The 26,561-nt window shown below is 38.3% G+C and overlaps 1 protein-coding gene across 1 annotated transcript in view; it reads right to left on the bottom strand.

Moving 5' to 3' along the window:
- Positions 1-4,766: 4,766 nt before the first annotated feature.
- The window catches only part of LOC145672947 (inactive pancreatic lipase-related protein 1-like), a 144,079-nt gene continuing 122,284 nt past the window's right edge, over positions 4,767-26,561 (bottom strand). The window contains exon 9 of the mRNA XM_081742195.1: positions 4,767-4,896. Within this exon, the coding sequence (XP_081598321.1) occupies positions 4,806-4,896 (91 nt within the window). The 3' untranslated portion in view covers positions 4,767-4,805. The remainder of the gene's footprint in view (positions 4,897-26,561) is intronic.

Below are 26,561 nucleotides of genomic sequence, written 5' to 3' on the forward strand. Positions count from 1 at the left end.
CCGGGCTCCAGGTCAAGACCGAGTGACGCCGCAAGCACTGAAGCACCTCCAGAGAAAGGCCCTGGTCCTACTCTGTAAGTTGTGCAACGCCATTATGAGAACCGGACACTACCCAGAAGCCTGGAAAGAAGCAAAAGTCATAATGCTGGCCAAACCAGGAAAGAAAAGATCAAACCCGGCCAACTACCGCTCTATCAGCCTGCTCTCGCATACCAGCAAGGTGTTTGAAAGAGTACTGCAGAGCAGACTTCAGCAATTCATAGAAGATCATGACATCATCCCGGACCACCAGTTCGGCTTCAGGAAAGGACACTGCGCGGATCAGCAGCTGGTACGGGTGGTAGAGAAGATATGTGACAGATTCAACGAGGGAGGCCACACCTTGGGGCTTTTTCTCGACATAGAAAAAGCATTCGACAAGGTGTGGCACGAAGGCCTCTTTCACAAGATGATGCTCCAGGGCACTCCGCACTACCTTCTGAGAATCATCAAATCCTTTCTTCAAGGAAGAACCTTTCGTGTTGCCCATGCAGGACACCTAACACCCTCCAGACCTATCCTAGCAGGAGTCCCCCAAGGATCCTGCCTATCCCCAACCCTCTACGCCATGTACACGGCGGACATTCCCACAACCCCCAACACAGCGGTAGCAACATTCGCAGACGACACGGCAATCTTTGCCAGCCATGGAAACATCAGATACGCTGAACTATACCTCAGACGACACGCCGAACTTCTCCACCGATGGTCTGAAGAGTGGAAGATCAAAGTCAGCGAACAGAAGACCTCAGTAGTAAACTTCACAAGAAACAGAAGAAGGGTTCACGTCAGGATCACCATGGCTGGAACACCCCTCCAGAACCGAGATGATGCCAAATACCTCGGAATAATACTGGACAGGAAACTTACATTTGCTCACCACATACATTCCATCGCCAAGAAAGCCAGTCAACGCCATCAAGCCTTGCTACCGCTACTCCTCTCCCCATCCCTCACCCTGAAAACCAAACGCCATATATATCAGATGAGCATTCGTCCCATCCTGATGTATGCCCACCCTGCATGGCAACACGCAGCAAAAACGCACCTCAGCCAACTACAAGTCATCCAGAACAGAGTAGCCAGGGCTATCACTGGACACTCGAGAGACACTCGCCTCGAGCAAATACATGAAGATTTGGAACTCCCATTTCTACATGACTACAGAATTCACAGATCAGCCAACTTCTGGAGGACAATCAGAGCCTCACCACACCAACACATAGCCACCATAGGAACGGCCAACCCAAGAAGACGAACTTACAAGATGCCGCACCCCTAAAACGCACAACCACTAAACTGACATAGGAACAGCAAAAGAGGAGCGCGACAGTTGCGTCCTCTCTCACAACAAATACGCACGCAAAACAAACGACAGTCAACAACACAAATGGAAGGCAAGGGCCCAAGCCCGGTACTTAAATCAACCACAAAAACCGCCAAGAAATCTCTGCTCTCTGCAGCTACTGCATCGTCACTATTTATCTTAGGATCATGGTTTATCCCTCATTCTCTTCAGAATGGAGCTGGCTTTTAAATGATACCAGGTGCATGCTCATACCATATACCAGGAGCGGGAAAAATTTTTTGTCAAAGGGAAAATTTCGGAGGGAAATTTTTTCTCGCACTTTGGGCCCCTATGGAGCGGCCCTGTGTGAACGTAGCCATCTAAAAAAAATCTGATAAATAGTACTTCGTATACTGAATGTGTGTGCCAAATTTCAAGTTTCTATCTTGAATACCAAGGGCGGCAGAAATTTTATCAGGAATTCCCACCATGCCCCAAATTACCGTAATACACCATGATCTCAGGTAAAAAATTTCCTGAGACATCCCTAATTACCCTAGGGTCATGTTTCGCCCATCATTCTCTTCAGAATAGAACTGCCTTTCAGGCGGTATGACTCACGTGTCTCCATCATGTATCTAAGACGGGAAAATGAGGAAAAACGGGACTTTTTGGGTCTAAATATCCTTTTTTCAACATTAAGCCCCCGTGGACCCCCCTGTTTTAACGCAGAGATCTGAAAAAAAATCTGGTAAATTCTACTCTGTAGGCTGAATGTTTATGCACAATTCCAATTTTCCAGGTGCAAAAGTCAGCCCGCCGAAAATAAATATACCGACAATGTCCCATATTCCCTATACAGAGGGAAATTTTTAAACATGCCCTGAGACATCCCTAATTACCCTAGAGTCATGTATCGCCCATCATTCTCTTCAGAATAGAACTGCCTTTCAGGCGGTACCATTCACTTGCCCCCATCATGTATCTAAGGCAGGAAAATCCCGTGAAAGGGATTTTTTGGTAAAAATTTCCCTTTTTCAACGTTTAGCCCCTCTGTACCCCCCTGTTTTAACGTAGAAATATTAAAAAAAAATCTGGTAAATATTACTTGGTGGACTGAATGTTTGTGCACAATTTCAATCTTCTAAGTTCAAAAATAAGCCCGCAAAAAATAATACCGAAAATGTTCAAAATTCCCCTATACAGAATTATATTTTGATAAAAAAAATTCCTGACACTTCCCTAATTACCCTAGGGCCATGTGTCGCACATCATTCTCTTCAGAATAGAACTGCCTTTCAGGCGGTACCACTCACTTGTCTCCATCATGTATCTAAGGCGGGAAAATGAGGATAAACGGGATTTTTTGGTAAAAATATCCCTTTTTTCAACTTTTTGACCCTCTGGATCCCCCCCTGTTTTAACGCAGAAATCTAAAAAAAAATCAGGTAAATTCTACTCGGTGGACTGCATGTTTGTGCAAAATTTCAATCGTCTACGTGCAAAAATAAGCCCGCCAAAAATACTTTACATACCCCCCCCCCGCCAAAAGGTATTACACGAAAATATAAATTTTAGATTTATGACGTCATCACCTCCTATGTCTCGACGCAGGAAGGTGTGAAACCATACGTAATGTCTTCTACAATGCCTCTGGACTTGAAAAAAAAAAAAACCGGACGAAAAAGCTTAAATAGAAGAGTTATAACGCAATGTACCATGAAACACCCCGTATGGTACAAATTGTACCATAAGATCCCCAAAGGGTTAAGAAAGTAGATTTTGAGACGAAACTTGCGCAGAATGCCATAATGCGTTGTTGTCAAATTTGTACGTTTACTGTAGTAGTCAGTAGCGTACGTAGGAATTTATTTCGGGGGGTCCAATCTCAATATGAGAGTATTTTATATTAAAATTTCTAAAATTGCCCCTGCAATTAGGCTAAATGTACACAAAAGTCAAAATTTTGGGGGGTCCGGACCGCCATGACCCACCCCCTGCGTACGTCCCTGGTAGTAGTCACAATAAGAAAATTCCTGGATTCTAGCGTTGAAGTTCGAAAAGAGGAATCGCTGTAAGGGTCGAAAAATAATTTCTCCAGTAAGTATCTAAGCAGAATTCCATGATTACTCCCTTTATTATCTGGCATCAGCAAACACTCGACACTATCTGGCAATACCGCACTATTTAAGCAGCGTTTAGCATAGTACCGAGAACACCTAGTGATCCACCTTAGAAATATGATGCAGCATTCGCTCTCAAAAAGCTTGAGGAAACTATCAGCTCTCTCTCTCTCTGTCAGTTTTCATATGGAAGTGTTCAGAGGGCGATAAAGAGGTTACGCTTTTGTGCATATCGTGTTTGCAGTATTCAAGAATTGAAGGGGCGAGATAAAGAGAAGCATGCAGTATACTGTACATGATTTCACTCACTTTTTGTTGACTTCCATGAAATTGCAGAGCTTGACCGTGTTTTCTTCACTGTTGAAGAGTGGTTTCGCCTTAGTGGCTGCGTAAACAGTCAAAACACTAGAGTTTGGTAAACTGAACCCCACATGTGTTACACGAAACTCCTTTATACTCTCAGAAAATTGGAGTTCGTTGTGCCATATCACGTGGTCTTATAGTGGGCCCCATTTTCTTTGAAACTACAGTGAACAGTGTTGTGTAACAAGATAGCATTACACAGTTTATTCCGCTTCTTGTTGAGGAAGAACTTGATTGCTGGTTCCAGCAGGACAGTGCCACACGTCACACATCTTACAACACCACGCATATCCTGCGCGAGTTTTTGCCGAGAGTATCATCTCTAAAGGATTATGGCCTCCCACGTTCACCCGATTTCCCGTCCCCTGATTTCTTCCTGTGGTGTTATCTTAAAGATAAAGTCTATAACAACAGGAACACACCCTAGAAGAACTAAAGATGAACATAATAAATGAGATTAATATCAGTGTACACTGGCTAAACAAAGTGACCTCAGAGATGATAAAAAGAGTTGATACTCGCATTACTGAAGGAGGTAGCCATTTTGAGCATATGCAGTGAAAATATACGTTAATAAAGGTTCATAAACTTAACCTCTTCACGGATATGGCATCAAATGATGCCACATATTTATCGGGAAAATAATCCGAATTTTTTCACGAAGAAAAGTACGAACTGAAGGTAAATTAAAATAATATTCTGAAGCAGTTGCTTTTACTTACCTTCAGTTTGCACTCTTCTTCGTGAAAAAAAGATCGGATTATTTTCCCGATAAACATGTGGCATCATTTGATGCCATATCCGTGAAGAGGTTAAGTGGTCTGTTATTATTATTATTATTATTATTATTATTATTATTATTATTATTAATTTGATGTGAGCGACTTTTGAATCACCCGTTCTTATATAAATAAGAAATATATAAGGTTTTTAGAACAAAAACAACACTGATATAACATTAACAAAGACAATTTATTTAAAAACCAGTCTTCTTAACATTTATCTCTTGAAAGATTAAATGTTGCTTTTCCTACTTTAGATTTTGTAGCATCAATTACTAGGGTAGGTCCACAATACTCCAAGCTGTAATATAAATAAATAGATAAAAATTATTAGTTAATTTTCTTTTTCAAATATTCAGTACAATTATTAAAGCTGCATGATATGCAAGTGTGGTACATAGACTGAGATATGGCTTAATGATTAATATATACGAGATATGTTCAAAAAGTATCGAATTTTTAGATCACAAAAGTACAGTTGTTGATTTGGAAATTCGAAACACTTATCCCCGTCAAAGTAGTGTCCTTGGTAATGCACACACTTTTCCCAGCGCCGCCGTCGTTCTTAGTGCGTTTGCACACGGCAGCGATAATATCGGTGGAGCCAGCGATAATGTCGGCGGTGAAATCGACTTGAATGTACTCAAATCGTAGCTTGCACACGCCACCGATATTATCGGCCGATCCTCCGACACGCAGATGCTGTTGGCCAAGCCCCCGGTAATGTCGGCGGTATCGCCGACACCGATTTTGTCGGGGGCAATATTTTCTTATGATTGGATGCACATGCGGCCGATAATGTCGGCCGGCCAGTGGGTTAGATGAAGAGAGTGAGTGACAAAGCGCTGTGTATTTTTGTTTCGTTTCTTGTCTTTGGAATTTTGTTGTTTCCATTTTTTCTATTACAACTGTATAATAATAATATTATTATCTTGTCCTATAAACAACTTCGGAACAGCTTATTACTTTTTTACAGTCTCTGTTTTGGAGTAGCTAATTCCCTTTATTAAATATGTATAAAATGTGGGAAGTCTGAAGAGTACTGGTTTCCCTCTAAATAGCTATTACCAAATAGAATATAGGACATTTAGATAACCAATTTCTTGATTATTTTCCACTCCTTTTTTATCTTGTTTTAGAAAATAATTTTCCCGATTATTTTTAAAATTTGTTTTCATATATGGAGAAGATCTTTTTGTTTGTGTGTGTCGCTTACTTCGCTCATCACCGGCAACGATATTGTCCGGGCTTCCACCGATATTGTCGGCGACGTGTGCCAAGTACGCCGACTCCGATACCGATATTATCGGGGCTTCCTCCGATTTTGTCGGTATCGTGTGCAAACACGCTTAGAAACACTTCTGGAACGCAGTTTTTGGAATGGTGAGCAACCATGCCGTTGCATTCCGCATGATGTGTTCTTTTGCTTTAAATCGGCTCCCTTTTAGTGACATTTTCAGTTTGGGAAGTAACCGAAAATCACACGGAGCCATGTCGAGTGAGTAGGGAGCCTGATGACACACAGAAATGTTGTGTTTGGCGATGAAAGCGCGAATCAAATTTCGCGAAAACTCTCCTTATGCCCAATTGTCATTCAAAATTGAATGTACCGATCCGATTGAGTTTCGTCAAGCTTTTTGCAAAATTTGATATAATATTGTAACTTATAGGAATCACTATCTAAAATGTAACGATTATAGCTTATTTTTATTCTTATTTTACACGTTAATTCCAGCCCACAGTTCGTATAAATTTTTAAATTATGTCAACACGATTGAATGATATAAAATCAGACACACCATATAGAATCACTATTACCTTTTATTCTCAAAACTCCATTAATTATACTTTTTTTTTTCTTTTCGGTTGTGATAGCAACGTTTTACACAAACAACTATCTGCTGTTTTGGTAACTAAGAGTACCAATTATACATATAAAATAACATATATTTTAGGACTAGCTCAGGAGAGTAATGCTCCCGGAAGTAGGAACGAAAAGTACAGTTCTGATTGGTTGGCGTTATCCATTTCTTGCCACGTTGCATTTAAATAGCAGAAATCAAAAGATTTATTATTGTCGGTCTTAGTGGCAGAGTGGGCTAGTGCTAGTAACAAAAATCTCTTTTGGCGTGAGTTTAAATCCGGCCCGAGCAAAGTTTTTTTTTTCATTTTTATAACACATTTTAAATTAAAATAATATGAAAATAATGCTAAAAAATGATTTACTTACTGTTGTGCAGATAAGTAGTAGTAGCAATAGGAGGAGGAGGAGGAGAAGAAGCCCCGCAGGGCTCGTTTTGTTCCCCTTGTACTCCGTGATATAAATTTTGTGACCAACTTAAAACAACTGGCTAGGATAGCGCGTAAAACAGCTGGCTAGAGTAGCGCGCGAAAAAAACTACTTCCGGGAGCATTACTCTCCTGAGCGGGTCGTTATATTTTCAGCTACTGAGATTAAATCTTATTTTTATATTTAGAACCAACAACATCTAAATTCTTTTCTTCTTCTACACAACAGATTGTGTACTTTTTAAGCACCATTGCCCAAAACCAAGATATAAAAATAGATGAAATTTACAAAATAGATATACAATATCGTTGTAATATCTCTACTTAAGTTTTTCTGTCATTTTACAAAAGAACTGAAATCCGACGACTGCTCAGCTCACTATACGCCTTCACTCGTTGGCCGACTGACGCTCTCTGCGGGCGGGGAAAAAAATCACGACTGGACGTGAGTGTCCCCTCTATATCTACACTATAGCAAGTCGCCTATGCTTCATTGGCTTACGCGAGAAAAAATAAGGTTCTATACTTTTTTGAACACACCTCATATATTTTCCCGTGCTGAAGTACCGCTCATCAAATACTGTAATTTATAAAACTCATTATAAATGTACAGTTTCAAAATTTGCCTTAAACACAAAATAATAATTAACTGAGTAGATTAGATTAAATGAATATGGTTTCCGGAACCTAATTTCAAATTCTTAACACAAGCCCAACATTGAGACTTCTCGTGGCTATACGGTTAGCAGGCGCTTTTTTGACCCGGAAGACCCAGGTTTGGTTCCAGCCAGGACATCATGTAGTTCGGACCGAATGTTAAGTTGTATATCTATGTCTCATATAGCCTCATTGCTGGTAAACTTGAATTCAAACAACCAGTAAGCCTAATGTTGTTTCTATTTTGCAAGACAGACGAATAGAAACTTTCCGATAAGGAGATTCAAAAGGCATGAGGAATGCGTTGCAATATTTTATGTAAAATCCTCTTTGTTCAGCCTGGGTTTTTTCTTTACTTCGAAACCCGAAATTAAGAACCAATCAGTCAGCCAGAAAAGACACAATTATAATCTCTATCATTCTTTGGCAGTTATAGTCTGATAGCGTTGCAACTCAATGTCTCGACTCTAATCGAGTCTAAGTCAGACGCCATATATCACAAAATTGGTCATAAAAGCCTTTTGACACAAACACACAAACACACACACACTACACACACACGCCACTGGTCATAGGCTTCAAAGGTCACTGAAGTTACATTTTTCAGAGAAAGCTACATGCAAGTTCGGTCATAGACGCCACATGCAATAGCAGCAACATTGCAAAGAAAGTTCGAAGTTGGTCAGACCAAATCGTTTATAGACACCAAAAAATACGGAAGCCACATTACACAGAAAGCTCGATGATGGTCAGGCAAGCCACTGGTCAGAGCAGCCTCAGGTGTAGACGGCAAAGGACACGGGAGCCACATATGCACAATATTGCTAAAGGCCAAATTTATTGTTTCTTTGCAGAAATAATACACCTTAAAAAGACTTATTCTATTAACAACTCTCCATTCTTACTCCACGCGGTTGTTGATACAGAATGCAGGTATTATCTGTCAGGAAAATAAATGTACACCTATTTTTCGAGTCTGGCATTCCTGCGCTCCATCCGTGGAGAGTATGAGAATTAAATCAATCAAATATTTACTGAGAGGCAAAAAGAAAAGTTTAATCTGAATAAGACATTGCAGAAGGGCACAGGCTCTGAATACGAATAGTGCATAGTGTAAATAAAGGACGACACCGAAAGAGAAAGCCAGAAACAGCTGTTAAACTTAGAAAAAAAGAGTAAAAATTTTCGAAGTGGGAACATAAAACACAAATACAACAAATACGCCAACACTTCAACGTTCACCATGCCATGATCTTAGTGTAGTGGTTAAGGTGCTGGCTTACAAATGCAAAGATCGTCAGTTCGAATCCTCGTGAAGGACATTTTTAAAATTTTTGTTGATAATGCATACAGCTCATGAGAGGGTAAAAGAGGTCTATTTAGTTTTTCGTAGCAATTATTCTTGGTAATGTTTAGTACTGATAATACTTTTTTTGTCTTTGCGTATTGCTTTTATTCTTTTCTTCATTTCGAAAGAGAATAATATCCGAACAAATGCCACCAAAATTTCTCTTATTTTGAATGTAAACGCCATTTGCGATCAGTGAAGAATAAAAATTGAACGTTCCGAAGTAGCTGCAAAAATTAAAAAGAAAAACATGGAAATGAACCATACTCATGGTTACTAAAAATACAATTTCTACATGCCTTACACCTCCTGACCACGTTTCTACGTTAGGAAGTAAGAGGTTTCTACGTTAGCAAGTTTAGGTTAGGCTGGTCAATACGTTTTGCAAAGGGGCCTGGTTTAGCTCTGACCCACCACAGGTGCGAGAAGGGAGCAAAACACTTTTTCTCTCTCCCTCTGTGTGTCTATCTATTTATCTGTATATATATATATAACGCTATTTGTGAATGCCATAACCACCCTAATTTTCAGCGGATTGAGACGAAACTTGGCACAAACATTAATTGTTGAAATATCTGGATGCGTTCGTTAACCAGAATAATCAGATGAAAATGTTCAAAATGGCGGCCCTTCAAACTCTTAAAAAGTTCCAAGCGAACCAAATTTCGCCCATAAATAGGCATTCAGAAAGTTTGATTAACTTTTCCTGTTTTACTGAAATATTTGTGTGCAGGGACTTATCCTCTTTTATTGAAATATTGGACCCGATTAATCGCCTAAAGAAGGTTCACGCCCTTTCACTACGGTCAGGCTTTTTTTTTTTTTTTTTTTTTTTTTGCAAAAGGAGGTTATTTCCTATCGGAACAAGATGATTATTAGTGATGATATGGAATTACACATTGAAAGTGAAGTAACTTGTAAAACGTCGTATTTGAAAGGATAATATAATAAATTGCTTTCCTCTAACACAGAGAACTGTAAATCTTTTATTTCGAGTTCGGGAGCGTGAATGGCGAGGAGTGTAATTTGATTTGCTTTTTAGTAACACTTTGCAATGCAAATAAAGGTAGGCACCATTAGTGGTAAGTAAAATAATAATAATAATAATAATAATAATAATAATAATAATAAGTGTTGTTTGTGGCAAGGCAATATCTTCCTCAATTCTTCTTCAAACGTAATGATTGTAACGCCATATCTCCCTTACAAACAAAATATTAGCAATTTATATCGAGAGAACGGGAAATTGTATAGTGATGGGAGCAACGTTGGACAGTATGCACTCATAGTACTCAGAAAAGTAAGCGATTTCAATGCAAAATGAACGAAGAGTCATTGTCATGGGGAGTCGTGGGGCCACGGCAGGGCCCTCTTTAGGCAAAATGTCGATAACTTATATCGAGAGAACAGGAGGTGGTGGGATGGGACCAACGTTGGACACCGTTGACCTATAAGGCACATCGAAAAAATTTGGGGTTCGGACGCCAGCGAGCCTTACTTTTTTCCACATAATAATATAAAATTATATTGTCGAAATACACACACGAGTTAGCTACTAATATTTCATATTATTATTATTATTATTATTATTATTATTATTATTATTATTATTATTATTATTATTATTATTATTATTATTAATATTATTATTATTATTATTATTATTATTATTATTATTATTATCGACAGCGTCTATTCATTACGTGAGCATGTTTGACATAAAACCAAAGAGCAGATCCATCATTCGTACAAAGAATAAGAATAGCCAGTTACTTTAACTGTGAGCGACAGCGAAAAATACGAAAAGAGTGACTACGTTAGCGAAAAGGAACAATACTTTCATTCAAATGGATAAAAAATCAAGCCGAGATAGATTCGAATTCGCATGGGCGGCGCGAAAAGCCAGTGCTTTGTCCACCTTTTTTTTAACTGACTCACCGAACGTGTTTCAGTAACTTACTTATTGCTAATTTTACTTGCTTCACTCGTTCAACTTGCTTTTTCTAATAACTTATAACGACAGGGACACGAACACAGAAACATCGAGAACAGTTAAAAATCATAGATTCTCTCCCGCCGGGAATCGAACCCGTGACACCATACACCAAAAGCGCACGTGCTAGCCACTAGACCATCAGGGAGGGCATAGCTCAGTCTCTGTGTCGTTAGGGATTACGATCACTGTATTGCCAGCTATCACTTTTGTGGGTTGTATACTATGATCACATGTTTCTTCTTTGCTGGAAGAGTTAAACCTACGTTCTATATAATACATGAGGTATTTAGACCTACATGCTCTTCATATAATGTAATAAAAGGGTCATGCTGGGAATAAAAAAAAAACATTCCTTGGACAAAACGGAAACTATTGGAATCAGAAATATTTATCTACGAGGCATGCGCAGTAGTATATTTCAGAATAGTTACTGTTTAGTTCAGTAAACGAGAAAAGGGGTATAAAAAATTAGTCTGGTCTGTTAAGGATAGGATCGTGACAGACCGGACACAAGTATGAAACTTGGCAGACTGAAAGTACTTCGGTATTCAATTCGTTTTAGGGTCGGGTGCCAAAATTTTCTGGCCGCCATTTTGAAATATGCCGCCATATTGGATTTTATGTGAGGTTCTCCTAAAAGATCATTATCTCGGTAACTAATGGTCCGATTTTGATGATTCTTTTTCTAAATTATAAGTTAAGCCCGAGTGCAATCGATTATAACAGTAATGAAGACAAGGAAATATGATAAAAATGAGAAAATTAGAAATATTTAAGATTTTATGAAACATATTTACATATGAATGAGTTTTTCTCCAAAATGGTCCATTTTATGAAAGCATGTACCCTATAACGTTTCAAAGAGCATAAAAAGAGCTTTAATTTGATGTATAATACGTTAAAATGCTATGAGAAATAGTAGAAATATAAGTCTTGAAAACAAACCCAGCGCAGATAGGAAGACTGCGTAATCGGTCAACTTTGTGAAATTTAGCGGTGTCTGGCAGAATTTTTTTTATCATTAAATTATTTAGTTTTTAATCTTGTCGTGATTACTTAATAATAACTACGTTTAATCATTACTTAGTATTGTTATAGGAGTTTTCATTGCAGCAGTTCTATGTAGACATGAACAGCTAGTTCTTTTTATTTTGTTTTACATAATATTGGTTATTATAATGTAACTGTGAACACATTAAAAGTGTAGTGTGCCTTTTAAGTTGAAAAAATATCATTCCTTGCAGTATTTGAAATTATGTTTTTCTTAAGTCTTTTCTACGCGATTCGTGTTCAGAATTCCTGAGGACCTATAAAGATTTCGATAACTTAGAAGATATCTATGAAACTTGTCACTGGAAAAGAATAATTAGTAAACACACTAATTGACAATGCAGCGAAGTGGCATAAACAATGCAGACTGACGTTTGTTGCCTCAAAACTAAAAAGAGAAATCACAAAAGAATAGAAAACAAAAAGTAAACAGAAATAAACAGAAAATAATGAACCAAAGCGTAAGTGGAGAAATGAAAGTAGAGGAAACGTAATTCCACCGGCTTATATTTTTTGCAATTCTGGGAAAGGGGTTAGAAGAAACTGTCACTTACATTTGACAAAAATCTTAAGGAAATGGCTTAATAATTACAGTATATATTATTGCTTTCTAAAATTTCCGGAGGAGACTTGGTAGAAATGGAGGCTACATACCACATATAGTGCTTATGGATGTATAAAAATAGGTAGAGAAGTTGGGAAACAGAGAAGAGATCTTTAAATGATACTGAAAGTCAAGATGATGATGTTTTAGTCTTGTGTATTTGATGAACTCATAGATCAGTTGGAAGGTAAAATAGAAAATGTTCATTTCATTTTCAATTTGTCAGAGGTGCACATTCTATATAAGTTGAGAGCGGTAGGTATATCAAAAGCAATGAATAAAACAAGACTAAAGAACAAAATCCTCGTTCATTTTATTTCTGATTGTACTAAACAGTGATGGCAAAATGTTATTGGTATTTAAAGAAAGGACACTAGAAATTACTCGAGGATTTCATGTCTAAACGATCAAATGAAGAGATTTTTGCCTTCTCAATGTGTTCAAAGTCTTTAAGAAGAAATATGATAAACTGGGAGTGCCAAACATTTTCAGGATACTTTACAGAAAACTGTCAAGATGAAAGTGTTCCAGAAAATCTAAAGAATTTCGTTCAATTGCTTCCGTATGGATCTAACATAGAAGAAATTTCTATAACATATTCTTAAACTGCTCTAACAATAAGTCTATTAATATATTTTAATTTTAAGAACAGAAGATTAGCACCACGAAAAAAAAAAGAAAGAAAAAGAAAAAGAAACACAACATATCTCATCCACTGCCGCTCCCACTGTATGTAGGTTTACAGGTACACACTCTTACTTGCTAGAAAAAGATTGTCAGTAATTTACATAACTTAAGCATTTTTGTAACATATAATCGTGTGATCCAAATTGAAGTTCAGATAGCAGCAGTGACACGCAGACGTTACAAATTAGAGGGTCTTGTCTGCCCCTTTCCATTAATGACTAATGTGTACACCATCGGTGCATTGGACAATTTAGACCACAACACATCATCAACTACTTCGACAGGATATTTCCTTGGAACAAGTATTAGCGTAATCCAATTGCCTTCCGATTCCAACCCTGGTTTACCCCCAATGCGAATTGAAGTTTCTTCATCAGTAGAAGATTACTTATTACCAGTTATCTATGCTATTGTGTCATCAGTATCATCATGTGATGTGTGCAAGTTCCTATTACTGTTCAAGAACCAATACAGTCAGGGCTCGAAGAAACACTTTAGACAGAGAGGCGGTGGATTGAAAAAAAATATCTGCTAGGTGAAAATAAATGCTTGTGGGCAGAGTATAATTTGACTCAATCAGGAAGTGTACGTTCTACTAAAGGTACCAATGTCATGTTGCCAATTTTTACTGAAAAGCGGCGTCTGTTTCAATGGTGAAGCATGATATGTTTACCATACAGAAAATTACAGATCGATGTAATCCTAATCAAATACAGGTTATTTTCCTTGACCAACCTCTCTTTGCAATAGCAAAACAAATAAAGTGAAGATGGTCAGATTCATACTGTGGAGAAGTTCTATCGTTATGTTTGGTAGATTAATCATAGAAATGGCCCTTTGAAGAGTGTTAGGCCACATACTAAATGGTACTGGATGGACATCGTCCTTAGCTGAGGCCGGAGTAGCAGGTTCAGTGTCAGCTGATTCATTCCTGGACTGCTCACACCTAACCAGAACCAGAAGAACACAGCAGAAACCAGCTGTAGTTCTAGGCTTTCTTCAAATGGTAGAGTTTCATACAGAACAAGAGTCCAGAAACTGTAAACAAGAATTCCAACAGTGGCGGAAAGGAATGATATAGAAAATATATATGTTTTCATATTGGGATCTTGTACTGGAATTGGAACTTCTAATTTTGATATTTGTTAGAGCTCACCGACAAAGTAACTTCCTATTATATATAACTGTGTTGGAGCGTCTTCTGCCTATATCTGTGCATCTCAGGGACATGAAGAGTTTAAATAAAGGAAAGACAGAATTTAAGAAGAACTGAGTGTTTTCAAAGACTAACCAAAAGTTTTGTTTCCTGCCGTTCGACCAAAATAACAGAAGTGTTAGAGACTCCAGTGGAGCCATTAACTAAAAATCCACATGCTTTTCAACGGTGGATGCTCACTGCTCCTGAGTTATGCAGACCCACAAAAGAATTTGAAGATGCTGCACACATTGAGGAAATAATTAACGAAAATTGTTGGAAGTGATGTAAGTTTTAAGAATCTTTGTCAAACATTGCATGGCACAATTTCTGCTGCAGGAAATCCTATTTTAGATACGTAACAGGTAATGAATCTATCATCACATGCATATGCCTTACAGGATCTTCAAAATCTGTTACAGTCATAAAAGTGATTGGTAAAAACCAATATGAAGATTTTGTTTACTCGGTGTTTGTAAAACAAAGCAAGTCAATTTAGTCTCCCATAAAAAGGAATAGTTTTCTTGTTTTCTTGAGAAAACTTAAAGAAGGGTAGGAGATCATCTGAACAGAAGATAGATGAATTGAGAAATGATTACAGTTTGTCCAGTGGGTTGTATATGTCACGCAAACCGCGTGAGGGTGATCTGCAACTCTCTTACTCATGAAAATCGTAGTTGACTATAATCATTGATGACGAGAAGCTTTTACTGTCGTCAAACAAGTCTGAACTACTGAATATTTTCAAGTAAAGAAAACTTCGGCTGGGTGAAAGAAGGTGGACCGTGGAAGCCCTTATGGATGACCAAACCAGAAGCTTCTAAAAGTTCAAGAGAATTGCTAAAGTATGGTTGCAAAGCTCTTCCTCTTTGCTCAAAACAGTGCGTATGTTCAACGAATGGTGTTCAATATACAGATCTCTGCTGCTGCAGAAGCTCCTGTGATGAACAGCAATGTGACTAAGAAGTATTTTTTCTTTGTGGAATAGGCGATTGGATGTTATCAATTTTTGTCACTTTGTTAGCATTTTGATTTGGAATATTCAGTTTTTCAGTAGCTATTTATTATGTTTGAAAGAGTTAAATTTAAAAATTGACATATATGCAAAGACGTATTTATGATGTGGCTGTTTAGTGTCTTACATAATATAATTTATATGAACAGTATAATGATCATTTAATAACAATAGTAATAATGTAAATAATATTGATTTGAATAACAATTCACAAAAGTGGAGAAAAATATTAATTTGCCAGGTTCCGAGCATGCTTGTTATCACACAACACCAAGTTTCGTCTAGTTAACTCTCTGCACACTCCTTGTATTCTATTGTACTGATTTTTTAATTTAACTATATTTCGGTTATTTTTCATCGCATTTTAACGTATTATACATCAAATTGAAGCTCTTTATATTCTCTTTCAAATGTTATAGGGTACATGCTTTCATAAAATGGATCATTTTGGAGAAAAAATAATTTATATGTAAATATGTTTCATAAAATCTTAAATATTTCTAATTTTCTCGTTTTTATAATATTTTCTTGTCTTCATTAGTGTTATAATCGATTACATTCGAGCTTAACTTATAATTTAGAAAAAGAATCATCAAAATCGGACCATTAGTTACCGAGATAATGATCTTTTAAGAGAGCATTACATAAAATCCAATATGGCGGCATATTTCAAAATGGCGGCCAGAAAATTTTGGCACCCGACCCTAAAACGAATTGAATACCGAAGTACTTTCAGTCTGCCAAGTTTCATACTTGTGTCCGGTCTGTCACGATCCGAGCCATTTTTGTTGTTAAGAGACCAGACTAAATCAAATATGTCGCGTCAACGAGAACGACCAGTGTTGACAGAAGCGGAAGCAGATGTGTAGTAATACAAAAACTTGGTTAAATTGATAATTTGTTCTTTATTCTGTAGTAGATCGTATCACAACTTTACGGGAGAGCAGAGACTTACTGACGCTATAATAGAGTAAGCTTTAGTAACACGATCATATAGACACAAATAGATGTAACTGTGAGTACTACAACTTGGATTTAACGAAAGCCGTTTAGATATTCAGTGGTTTGCAGGGTTGTATAAGACACAATACAATTCTTCATACCTCAGCTTCCAGTAGCTAGATACATGCAATTTCTGGTTAGATACTGAAACTGCTGTCGGATTTTAATACATGACGTATTGCAGGATACAAAATGCTTTGCATTACTTGTTTGTTTGTAGACAGCTACTAGCTTAGTGTTCTGAAAGGTTGTGTATAAACTAGAGATAGCCAATTCCGGAATTATTACTTTTCGGACTCCCGTAAGTAAACTCGGACAAATTCCAGAATTCGGATAATTCCGATTTTGGAATAATTCCGGAATTCGGAAAAATCCGGAATTTAGAAATTTCTGATTTCGTTAACATTCCGGAATTTGTATTTTCGTTAACATAAAATACAAATACGGATAGGGATGAGCACGAGTCGAGCCAAAATTCAACTCGACTCGAGTTCAACTCGAGTCGAGTCAAAGGTAATTTTTTGAGTTGAGTTCCGAGCCAAGTCGCTGTTTTCGAGATCGAGTTTCGAGTTGAGTTGAGTTTGATAATGGCTCGCTCGCTCGTTCAGCTCGTTTTAACTCGTTTTGAAACAATGGCCTGATTAGACTGGAAAGCGAAAGCCATGAGAAATGTAAGCAGTAACGTGGAATATTTTAGTGTTGCTCACGACGGGGGTGCGTCTCGTCTCGTAATTTTAATGCATCTCGTGGGACAATTTTAGTGTATCTCGTCTCGTCTAGATAACGAGAAGACAAGAGTTTTTTTTATTATTACGAGACAGCCTCAAATGTCGTAATCACCAATATAAGTATATACTGTAGTTCTTAAAATCAAGACTGAGACCTGCACGGCCGAATTCTTGAGCCCAAGCAGAAGACCAACTCGGGTAGTGATATCAACTGGCTCGTCTCGTATCAACTGAGCGAACAGCTCGAGTCAGCTCGGTTGGGATGAGCCGTCGGCTCGGCCCAATTGAGCCGATGGGTCGAGCTTTCTCGGTTGGGATGGGTCACCTACTCGGCTCATGTAAACCGGTTCGAGCCAGCTAAGTTGAAACTAGTCCATCGGCACGTTTCGAATCAGCTCAACTAAGCCGATGGCTCAAATCGGCTCGGTTGGGTGAGCTGTTGGCTCGGCTCACTTCTCAGTTCGGTTCGATAGTGAATGAGCTGTAAGCCGAGCCGCTCGAGCCGTTGAGAAACCTAAACCCGGTCCCAGCTGTTTGAACATGTTTGGCTGAAGCCTATAACTTTTAACAATTTTTGGCTCGAGCCCGAATACTTGCCCCTTCGGAACTCAAAATCAGAACGTGACCGATGTCCTTGCCTCCTGAAGACTTCTCGACGACCGAGATCGACAGTCACTTAGCTTGTACTATTCAGATACAAACCGTATATCTTTTAAAGATTATATACGGTGTTGATATAATAATAATAATAATAATAATAATAATAATAATAATAATAATAATAATAATAATAATAATAATAATAATAATAATAATAATAATAATAATAATATTAAAAGTGAAATTTGGCAAAACTTACTTAAAAGTAGAGATTTCGGGGAAAGGGTTCCGTACCTTCAAGACACACCTCTGCAACTACCAACATTTTTAACTAGAACGTTCCATTGAAGTTTCATGTAGGAAGTTTTCTACTGTATGTTTTAAGGAAAATAACTGTAATAAATATAACTGAATATCACGCAACAGTAAGGCATATGATAAACTAATTTTTAGGATATGCAGAGGTAAATATAAAAGCTTTGCTACAAAATACCTACACAGAGCATAATTCAATGAGCTCTGAAATAGAATGTAACGAAATAGCCTATGAGATTCAGTCTACAGAGCAATTGTTAGTTAAAGAATGGACATAAACTATTTCGAGAATCGAGACAAGACGGGAAATGTTTACGATTCTTTTCGTCTCCAAAGAGAGACGAAAATTTTGAGTTAGCCTTGACCTGTCTCGAATGTAAAATGTTAATTCTCATGTTATTTTATTTATTTTAGAAACAAGATGAGAAAATCCTCTTGTCGTGAGCAACATTAAACCAAACCGAAATATTCTTTCCAAATGTCACGTTTATGCTTGTAATGGTAGGACCTGAGCGATAATTAGCTCCTAGCTTTTAATCTTCTACGAGATAATAATAATTATTATTAGTTTATTATTATTACTATTATTATTCCTGAAGATTTGATAGTTCAAGTATTGAAACATCCGAGTATTCAAATATCTGAATATAATAAAACGTATGTTATCGCTTATCAATCGCCATCAAAATTCCTAAAGTTAAAAAAAAATACAACGTGTATTCGTACAAGCACCTCGACCACTGAACCGCGATCGCTACGCGGTAAACAATTCGTTTTTAGTCTGGTTACGTTAGGTTTCTTTGTCTCCGCTTGCAAACTTGTATGTTATATTTCTTCGATTCAAAATGTCTTTCGTATTTCTTTTATGATGTCGGCAAAGTTTACATTAATAACTTGAGTTATTCCTAAACCGTTGGTTCACAAGTTTTCGGAAGCGGAACTTTCACTTTCCGGATTTCGGAAAATTATGGAATTCAGTTAAACTCCCTAATTCAGAAGAATTCCGGAACTCGGGAAGAATCCGGAATTTAGAAAATTCCGGAATTGAGAAAAACTTCGGATTTCGAAAGAAATCCGGATTTTTTCGAATTCCGGAATATTAACGAAATCAGAAATTTCTAATTTCCGGATTTTTCTGAATTCCGGAATTATTCCAAAATCGGAATTTTCCGAATTCCGGAATTTGTCCGGTTTTACTTTCGGGAGTTCGGAAAGTAATAATTCCGGAATTGGCTATCCTTAGTTTGTACACAACCTTTCAGAACACTAAGCTAGTAGCTGTCTACAAACATACAAGTAATGCAAAACATTTTGTATCCTGCAATACGTCATGTATTAAACTCCGACAGCAGTTTCAGTATCTAACCAGAAATTGCATGTATCTAGCTACTGGAAGGTGAGGTATGAAGAATTGTATTGTGTCTTATACAACCCTGCAAATCACAGAATATCTAAATGGCTTTCGTTAAATCCAAGTTGTAGTACTCACAGTTACATCTATTTGTGTCTATATGATCGTGTTACTAAAGCTTACTATATTATAGCGTCAGTAAGTCTCTGCTCTCCCGTAAAGTTGTGATACGATCTACTACAGAATAAAGAACAAATTTCCGCCTCTGTCAACTCTAGTCGATCTCCTTGACGCGACATATTTGCTTTTTTATACCCCTTTCCTCGTTTACTGAACTAAACAGTAACTATTCTGAAATATACTACTGCGCATGCCTCGTAGATAAATATTTCTGATGCCAATAGTTTCCATTTTGTCCAAGAAATGTTCTTTTTCTTATTCCCAGCTTGACCCTTTTATTACATTATATGAAAAGCATGTAGGTCTAAATACCTCATATTACATAGAATTTAGGTTTAACTCTTCCAGCAAAGAAGAAACATGTGATCATAGTATACAACCCACAAAAGTGATAGCTGGCAATACAGTGGTCGTAATTCCTAATCGAGCGGTGCCCTCCCTGCTGGTGTAGTCAGTTGCGCCTGAGTTTTCGTCGACGTCCTGTGTTGCTCGCGTCTTGGTGCTGATTCTGCTAGTAGTGATAGTTTTTTTTTTTTGTGCGAGTTTTTGCTGTGCTTTTTGGACTTGAGCAGAGTGAGCTTACCACTTGATTTGGGTGATTTCTCCCCGTTTTTGTTCAGTGAAGTGCAAGATTACGACTGACTACGATGGCCAATATTAGGCTTAACACTCTTCGCATTAGTTTTCAACCTGTCTCCAAAGTTCCCAATTCGATTTCGCTCCATGAGTGGATACGAACCACCTTTGAGCTTGCACAAGATGCAGTATTAAGTATTGAACTAGACTTTCCACGTAAATTTCTATATATCAAATTAATTACTCAACAGCTCTGTGAACAGATCATTACTAAATTTGACAATAAAGTACCGTATATAGATGCAGAAGGTACTTACGACCTTCCGCTTGACTCGGCTTCTCATACAATTAAATTGGTACGTATCCACGCGGTACCTATGGAAATTTCTGATAACCAAGTGAAACAAGTTCTTCAAGTTTATGGTGAAATTCTTAGTGTTAGTGACGAACTTTATACTGATGGACATTATTATAAAGTACGTACTGGCCGCAAAGTTGTGAAAATGATTTTAAAAAAGAATATCCCTTCTTATATTACTCTCAGTTCTCTTCGTTGTTGGGTGACGTATCCCGGACAGACAAAAACTTGTGCGAGGTGTGACAGTGAAACGCATTTGGTGTCCCAGTGTGATCGCCGAACATTTAGCGCCCGTTTAGATCATCGGTCCAGCGATTCTTCTGGAATTTCTACTTTGGTTAGCCGCATTGCTCGACCTATCCTACAACTGAAGGATGCGCCTGCTATTCACAACTATAGTGTGTTTCCGGTTTTGCCGACAAAAAGCGGGCCCGCTATTACTACCATGCCGACAACTCCGGGTGACTCTACCCCGCCAGCCCCCTGCGAGGCAGCTTCTGTGTCCCGACCAAGTGATACATCCTCACAGGTCCCGTTTCATGAAGAGGGTATGGCCAGCCAAATTCTTCCTGAGGTTCACTCCGACGCAAATAAGGTAGGTGACTTATCTGATAAGACTGAGTGTCCCGGACCCCAGCCAATGACTTTCGATACTTCAGCACCTGCTCGGCCTGAACCTGTTGTTAGTGATTCCCTTGACATGGTGCCTCCTCTCTCCGATGTGCTCGACTCGACTGGTAGTGGTTCCCCCGTTACGCCTACATCCAGTGTTGATGACACTCCTGAACCCCCTATTAGTGAACAACTGAAAAAGAAGAAACGTTCCAGTCACGAGGTGAATACTGGGAAAGTTTTGAAAGTGACCGGGAAGACCTATGATTCGACCAGTAGATTAACCCGCACTAGATTACGACAGATGTCACAATTAGATGGTACTACATGTAATGATGGGGAGGTTGTCCCCGAGACTTTGGACAGACCCGCTACGCAGTGAGAATATGCTAGCGGTCTGTTTGGGACTTTTGTTTTTGTTAATATTGCATCTTTTTGCTGCTTTCCTTGGGCCTGCCGGTTCCTTTGTGTGTGCCTTTTCCTCCACACCAAGCCTTTCCTTGCAGCTCTTAATGTATTCTTTTAAAATAGGAACGGTCAATTTTAATGGTCTAACATCTCCTACCAAGCAAAGTGCTGTTTTGGATTTCATTAAATGTTATTCTCTTGATATACTGTTTGCTCAGGAAGTGACCTTGACTGACCTTCAAGGCCTTTATCAGCACACCTTTTTTTCTAACGAAACTGTTAACGGCACGGGTACTGCACTTATATATCGTAATGATATAGAATTTGAACAGTTATACAAACATCCCACCGGCCGGATTATTACTGGAAATGTGGCCAATATCCGGTTTTGCAACTCGTATGCCCCTGCAGGTACACACCGACGGCGTGAACGTCATAATTTCTTTAATTCCGAGGTAGCCTCCGCCTTACATGACAGTTCTCGTTTGATTATATGGGGTGGAGATCATAACAGTATAGTTTCCGCTCAAGATTCCACTTCTACTTCGAACTTCTGCCCTACTTTATTACAGGTGATTAACCAATTTAATTTATGTGATGTCTGGCGTCATTTTCATCCCCACAATCCTGGACATACTTTTTTCTACGCCACTGGGTCTTCACGCCTCGATTCTTTTTATATCTCACGGTCATTACTTCCACATGTGCAATCTGTGGAAAGGATCCCTGTTTGTTTTTCGGATCACATGGGCCTAGTTATGACTATCCAGCTACCGCTTCAAAAGCTTCTGCACCATAATAGCTTATGGCACCTCAATACCGGCATCCTTTCTGAGCCAGAATTCCAGCAGTTGCTACGCCAACGCTGGAGAGAAATTAATCAGCAACTTTTGCGGCGGAACAATATTATCCAATGGTGGGAGCAACGGGGGAAACCAGCTTTGAAACAAATCTGTAAAGAATACAGCAGAGAACGGTCACAGCGATTCCATGAACAATATAATTACTACTCTCAGCTTCTACGTGACTATCATACGGCATTCCTTAACGGTGAACCTGTTCTTCCACAAATTAAACAGGTAAAGGCTTTCTTGTTAACATTACACCGCAAAAGACTCCACGGTATTACTGTTCGCAGCAAAATCTCATCAATGTCACCCACTGAGCCTCCGAGTCTTGTACATATCAGTGCTGAACGTCGCAGAGGCAAACAACAGATTATTCATAATATACTGGATGATAAAGGTGTTTTATATGAAGGAACTAATATTATTCCATACTTTGTGCGCTATTTTGCTGATTTATATCGCAACCATGATGTTCCAGCTAGTAATGACGGTGTTTACGATACCTTGAACCCTCTCCCAGTTGAACTCCAAGCAGAGCTTGATGCTCCCTTTACTGAAGCAGAAATTCAGCATGCCCTCCTCCAGGCAAAAAAGAATAAATCTAGTGGCATTGACTCCCTACCTTACGAATTTTACCAGACATTCCCAGATCTTTTTATTCCTTTTTTTACTGAACTTTTTAATGCCTTTCGTTCTAATTTACAAGTCGGCAAAACATTTACACACAGTATTATAGTGATCATTCCTAAGCAGCCCAAGAGCACTCGCATCAACCAATTTAGACCTATCAGTCTCGCATGTTGTGATTATAAACTTCTCGCAAAAGTTCTAGCAGCTCGGTTACGTAATACTATAAGTTCCATTCTGTTACCGGAACAATTTGGTCACGATCAGCAGCATCCTACATATCTGGCTTTATCGAATATTAGGGACACGATCGCTTATTTTGAAAGTCGTCCGAAATTAACTGCAGCGCTTTTGAGTACTGATTTTTCTCAGGCCTTCGATAAACTAAGCCATCAGTACTTATTCACAGTTCTTGAGAAACTCCATTTCGGGCCAGTATTTTAAAATATGGTTAAGACGTTATACTCCCAGCGTACTGCCCAACTTAAACTGAACGGTGCCTTAACGCGGGTCTTTTCAATTAACCGGGGGCTTATTCAGGGCTGTCCCTTGTCCCCCATGCTTTACAGCATTGCCGTTATGCCGGTTCTGTATAAGATCCGGAATGAAATGACGGGATTGTGTGTTCCTCCGGCTACTATTAAAGTTCAGAGTTTCATAGATGATATTTGCTTTTTCTTTCGCTCCCAGCGCGATTTAGATACTATCCTTACTAATCTCCAGATATTTAGTCAACTGTCTGGTGCGGAATTACATCCCACGAAAACCAAATTACTTTTTTTGAATGATACGTCTTCTTGCCCTTTTGTCTCCCCCTTCCCTGTCGTTAACACTCATAAAATTCTCGGCATTACTTGGCATACCACTATAAAAGCATCTATTCAGGCAACCTATGGAGTGGCTGTTCCAAAGGTCATTAACTTGCTTTATAAACACAAAGCTCGCAATCTTACATTACATGAGCGAGCGACCTTCTTAAATATTTTTGCCTTCAGTCTATTGTACTATATAATGCAGATTTTTCAGCTTTCTGTCTCAGACGCTAACACACTTAACAAACATTTGTTTGCCTTTTTGTGGTATCAATCGACACTGCGAGTACATCGTCGAACTGTGTGTACGACCAAGCAAGTAGGAGGGTTAGGTATTAAAGACGTGGCTCTTCAAGGCCGTTGTCTACTACTACAACGCACGTGTCAGCTGTTAACTTCCTTTTCTGAGTCTTTCTCCACGTGCCATATCATGCGTTGCCTTCGGCACGTGACTCTCAGTTCAACTGTTTCTATTCTGAACTGGACCCAACCTTACCATTACCTGCGCACCGTCATTCTAGACATTTCGTATGCTCTTATCAGTCACACAGCTATTGAAGATATGACTGTGAAGAAATTGTATACTTATTATGCAAATTATCTCTATACCCCCCCTAAATGTGTTACTCGCCATCCCAATTGTTCTTGGGCGCAAATTTGGCATAATATTAATTCCTCTTTTTTACCCTCTGGAATGAGAGAGTTATGGTATAGGTTAGTGCATAATGTATTTCTTACTAACCATCGAGCATGGGAACTCGGTTTTCGACCAGATGCTCAATGTATCCGATGTGGACAAGCTGACACACTCATCCATCGCTTGCAAACATGTCCATCTATCCAGCATTTGTGGCGTAGGTATACACATATTATAGCACGAATACTTCGTGTTGATCAACGGATTATTAATAGTGAGCCGTTTTTTCTTTTGCCTGATTTCAAATACTTCCCACGTCCTAAACACAATATCATAGTGTGGTTAACTATTCACACAGCGGCTATCCTACTTACCGAAAATGAGCTGGTGACACAAGCAATGTACATTTTTAGACTACAGTGCTCTTTAAAAACAATGCGTTCAGATCTACGCTTGCGTCATTTTGCCCACTACCCGACTGCTGTTTACTAATTTTTTTTCGTGTGTGTGTTTGTGTGTATACTTCATGTGATTGATTTTCAATTGTATTGCAGTGGTATCCCTTTTGTAATTTGTGATTGCTCTTTTATTCTTATTATATATACATATATGTACTGTAATTTCTTGCAATAAAACTGACTGTTAAAAAAAAATAGTGGCTAGCACATGCGCCTTTGGTGTATGGTGTCCCGGGTTCGATTCCCGGCGGGAGGGAATCTATGATTTTTAACTGTTCTCGATGTTTCTGTGTTCGTGTCCCTGTCGTTATAAGTTATTAGAAAAAGCAAGTTAAACGAGTGAAGCAAGTAAAATTAGCAATAAGTAAGTTACTAAAACACGTTCGGTGAGTCAGTTAGAAAAAAAAAGGTGGACAAAGGACTGGCTTTCCGCGCCGCCCATGCGAGTTCGAATCTATCTTGGCTTGATTTTTTATCCATTTGAGAGAAAGTATTGTTCCTTTTCGCTAAGGTAGTCACTTTTTTCGTATTTTTCGCTATCGCTCACAGTTAAAGTAACTGGCTATTCTTATTCTTTCTACGAATGATGGATCTTCTCTTTGGTTTTATGTCAAACATGATCACGTAATGAAAAGACGCTGACGATAATAATAATAATAATAATAATAATAATAATAATAATAATAATAATAATAATAATAATAATAATAATAATAATAATAATAATAATAATATGAAATATTAGTAGCTAACTCGTGTGTGTATTTCGACAATATAATTTTATATTATTATGTGGAAAGAAGTAAGGCTCGCTGGCGTCCGCCCCCCAAATTTTTTCGATGCGCCTTATAGGTCCACGGTGTCCAACGTTGGTCCCATCCCACCACCTCCTGTTCTCTCGATATAAGTTATCAACATTTTGCCTAAAGAGGGCTCTGCCGTGGCCCCATGTCTACCCATGACAATGACTCTTCGTTCATTTTGCATTGAAATCGCTTATTTTTCTGAGTACTATGAGTGGATACTGTCCAATGTTGCTCCCATCACTACAATTACCCATTCTCTCGATATAAATTGCTAATATTTTGTTTGTAAGGGAGATATGGCGTTACAACCATTACGTTTGAAGAAGAATTGAGGAAGATATTGCCTTGCCACAAACAACACTTATTATTATTATTATTATTATTATTATTATTATTATTATTATTATTATTATTATTATTATTATTATTATTATTATTATTGTTTTACTTACCACTAATGTTGCCTACCTTTATTTGCATTGCAATGTGTTACTAAAAAGCAAATCAAATTACACTCCTCGCCATTCACGCTACCGAACTCGAAATACATGAGGCCCGGATTCGATTCCCGGCGGGAGCTCATGTGGTTCGGATTCCACGTTAATCAGTAGGTCCACGTCTCAAATAGCCTCGCTGCTGAAAAGGGACGTTAAACTCAAAATCAACTCAACTCAACTCGAAATACATGATTTACAGTTCTCTGTGTTAGAGGAAAGCACATTTATTATATTATTCTTTCAAATACCACGTTTCACAAGTTACTTCACTTTCAATGTGTAATTTCATATCATCACTAACAATCATCTT

This window comes from Thermobia domestica, chromosome 16 (assembly GCF_964235325.1).
Source record: "Thermobia domestica chromosome 16, izTheDome1.hap1.1, whole genome shotgun sequence".
Taxonomy (NCBI): Eukaryota; Metazoa; Arthropoda; class Insecta; order Zygentoma; family Lepismatidae; genus Thermobia; species Thermobia domestica.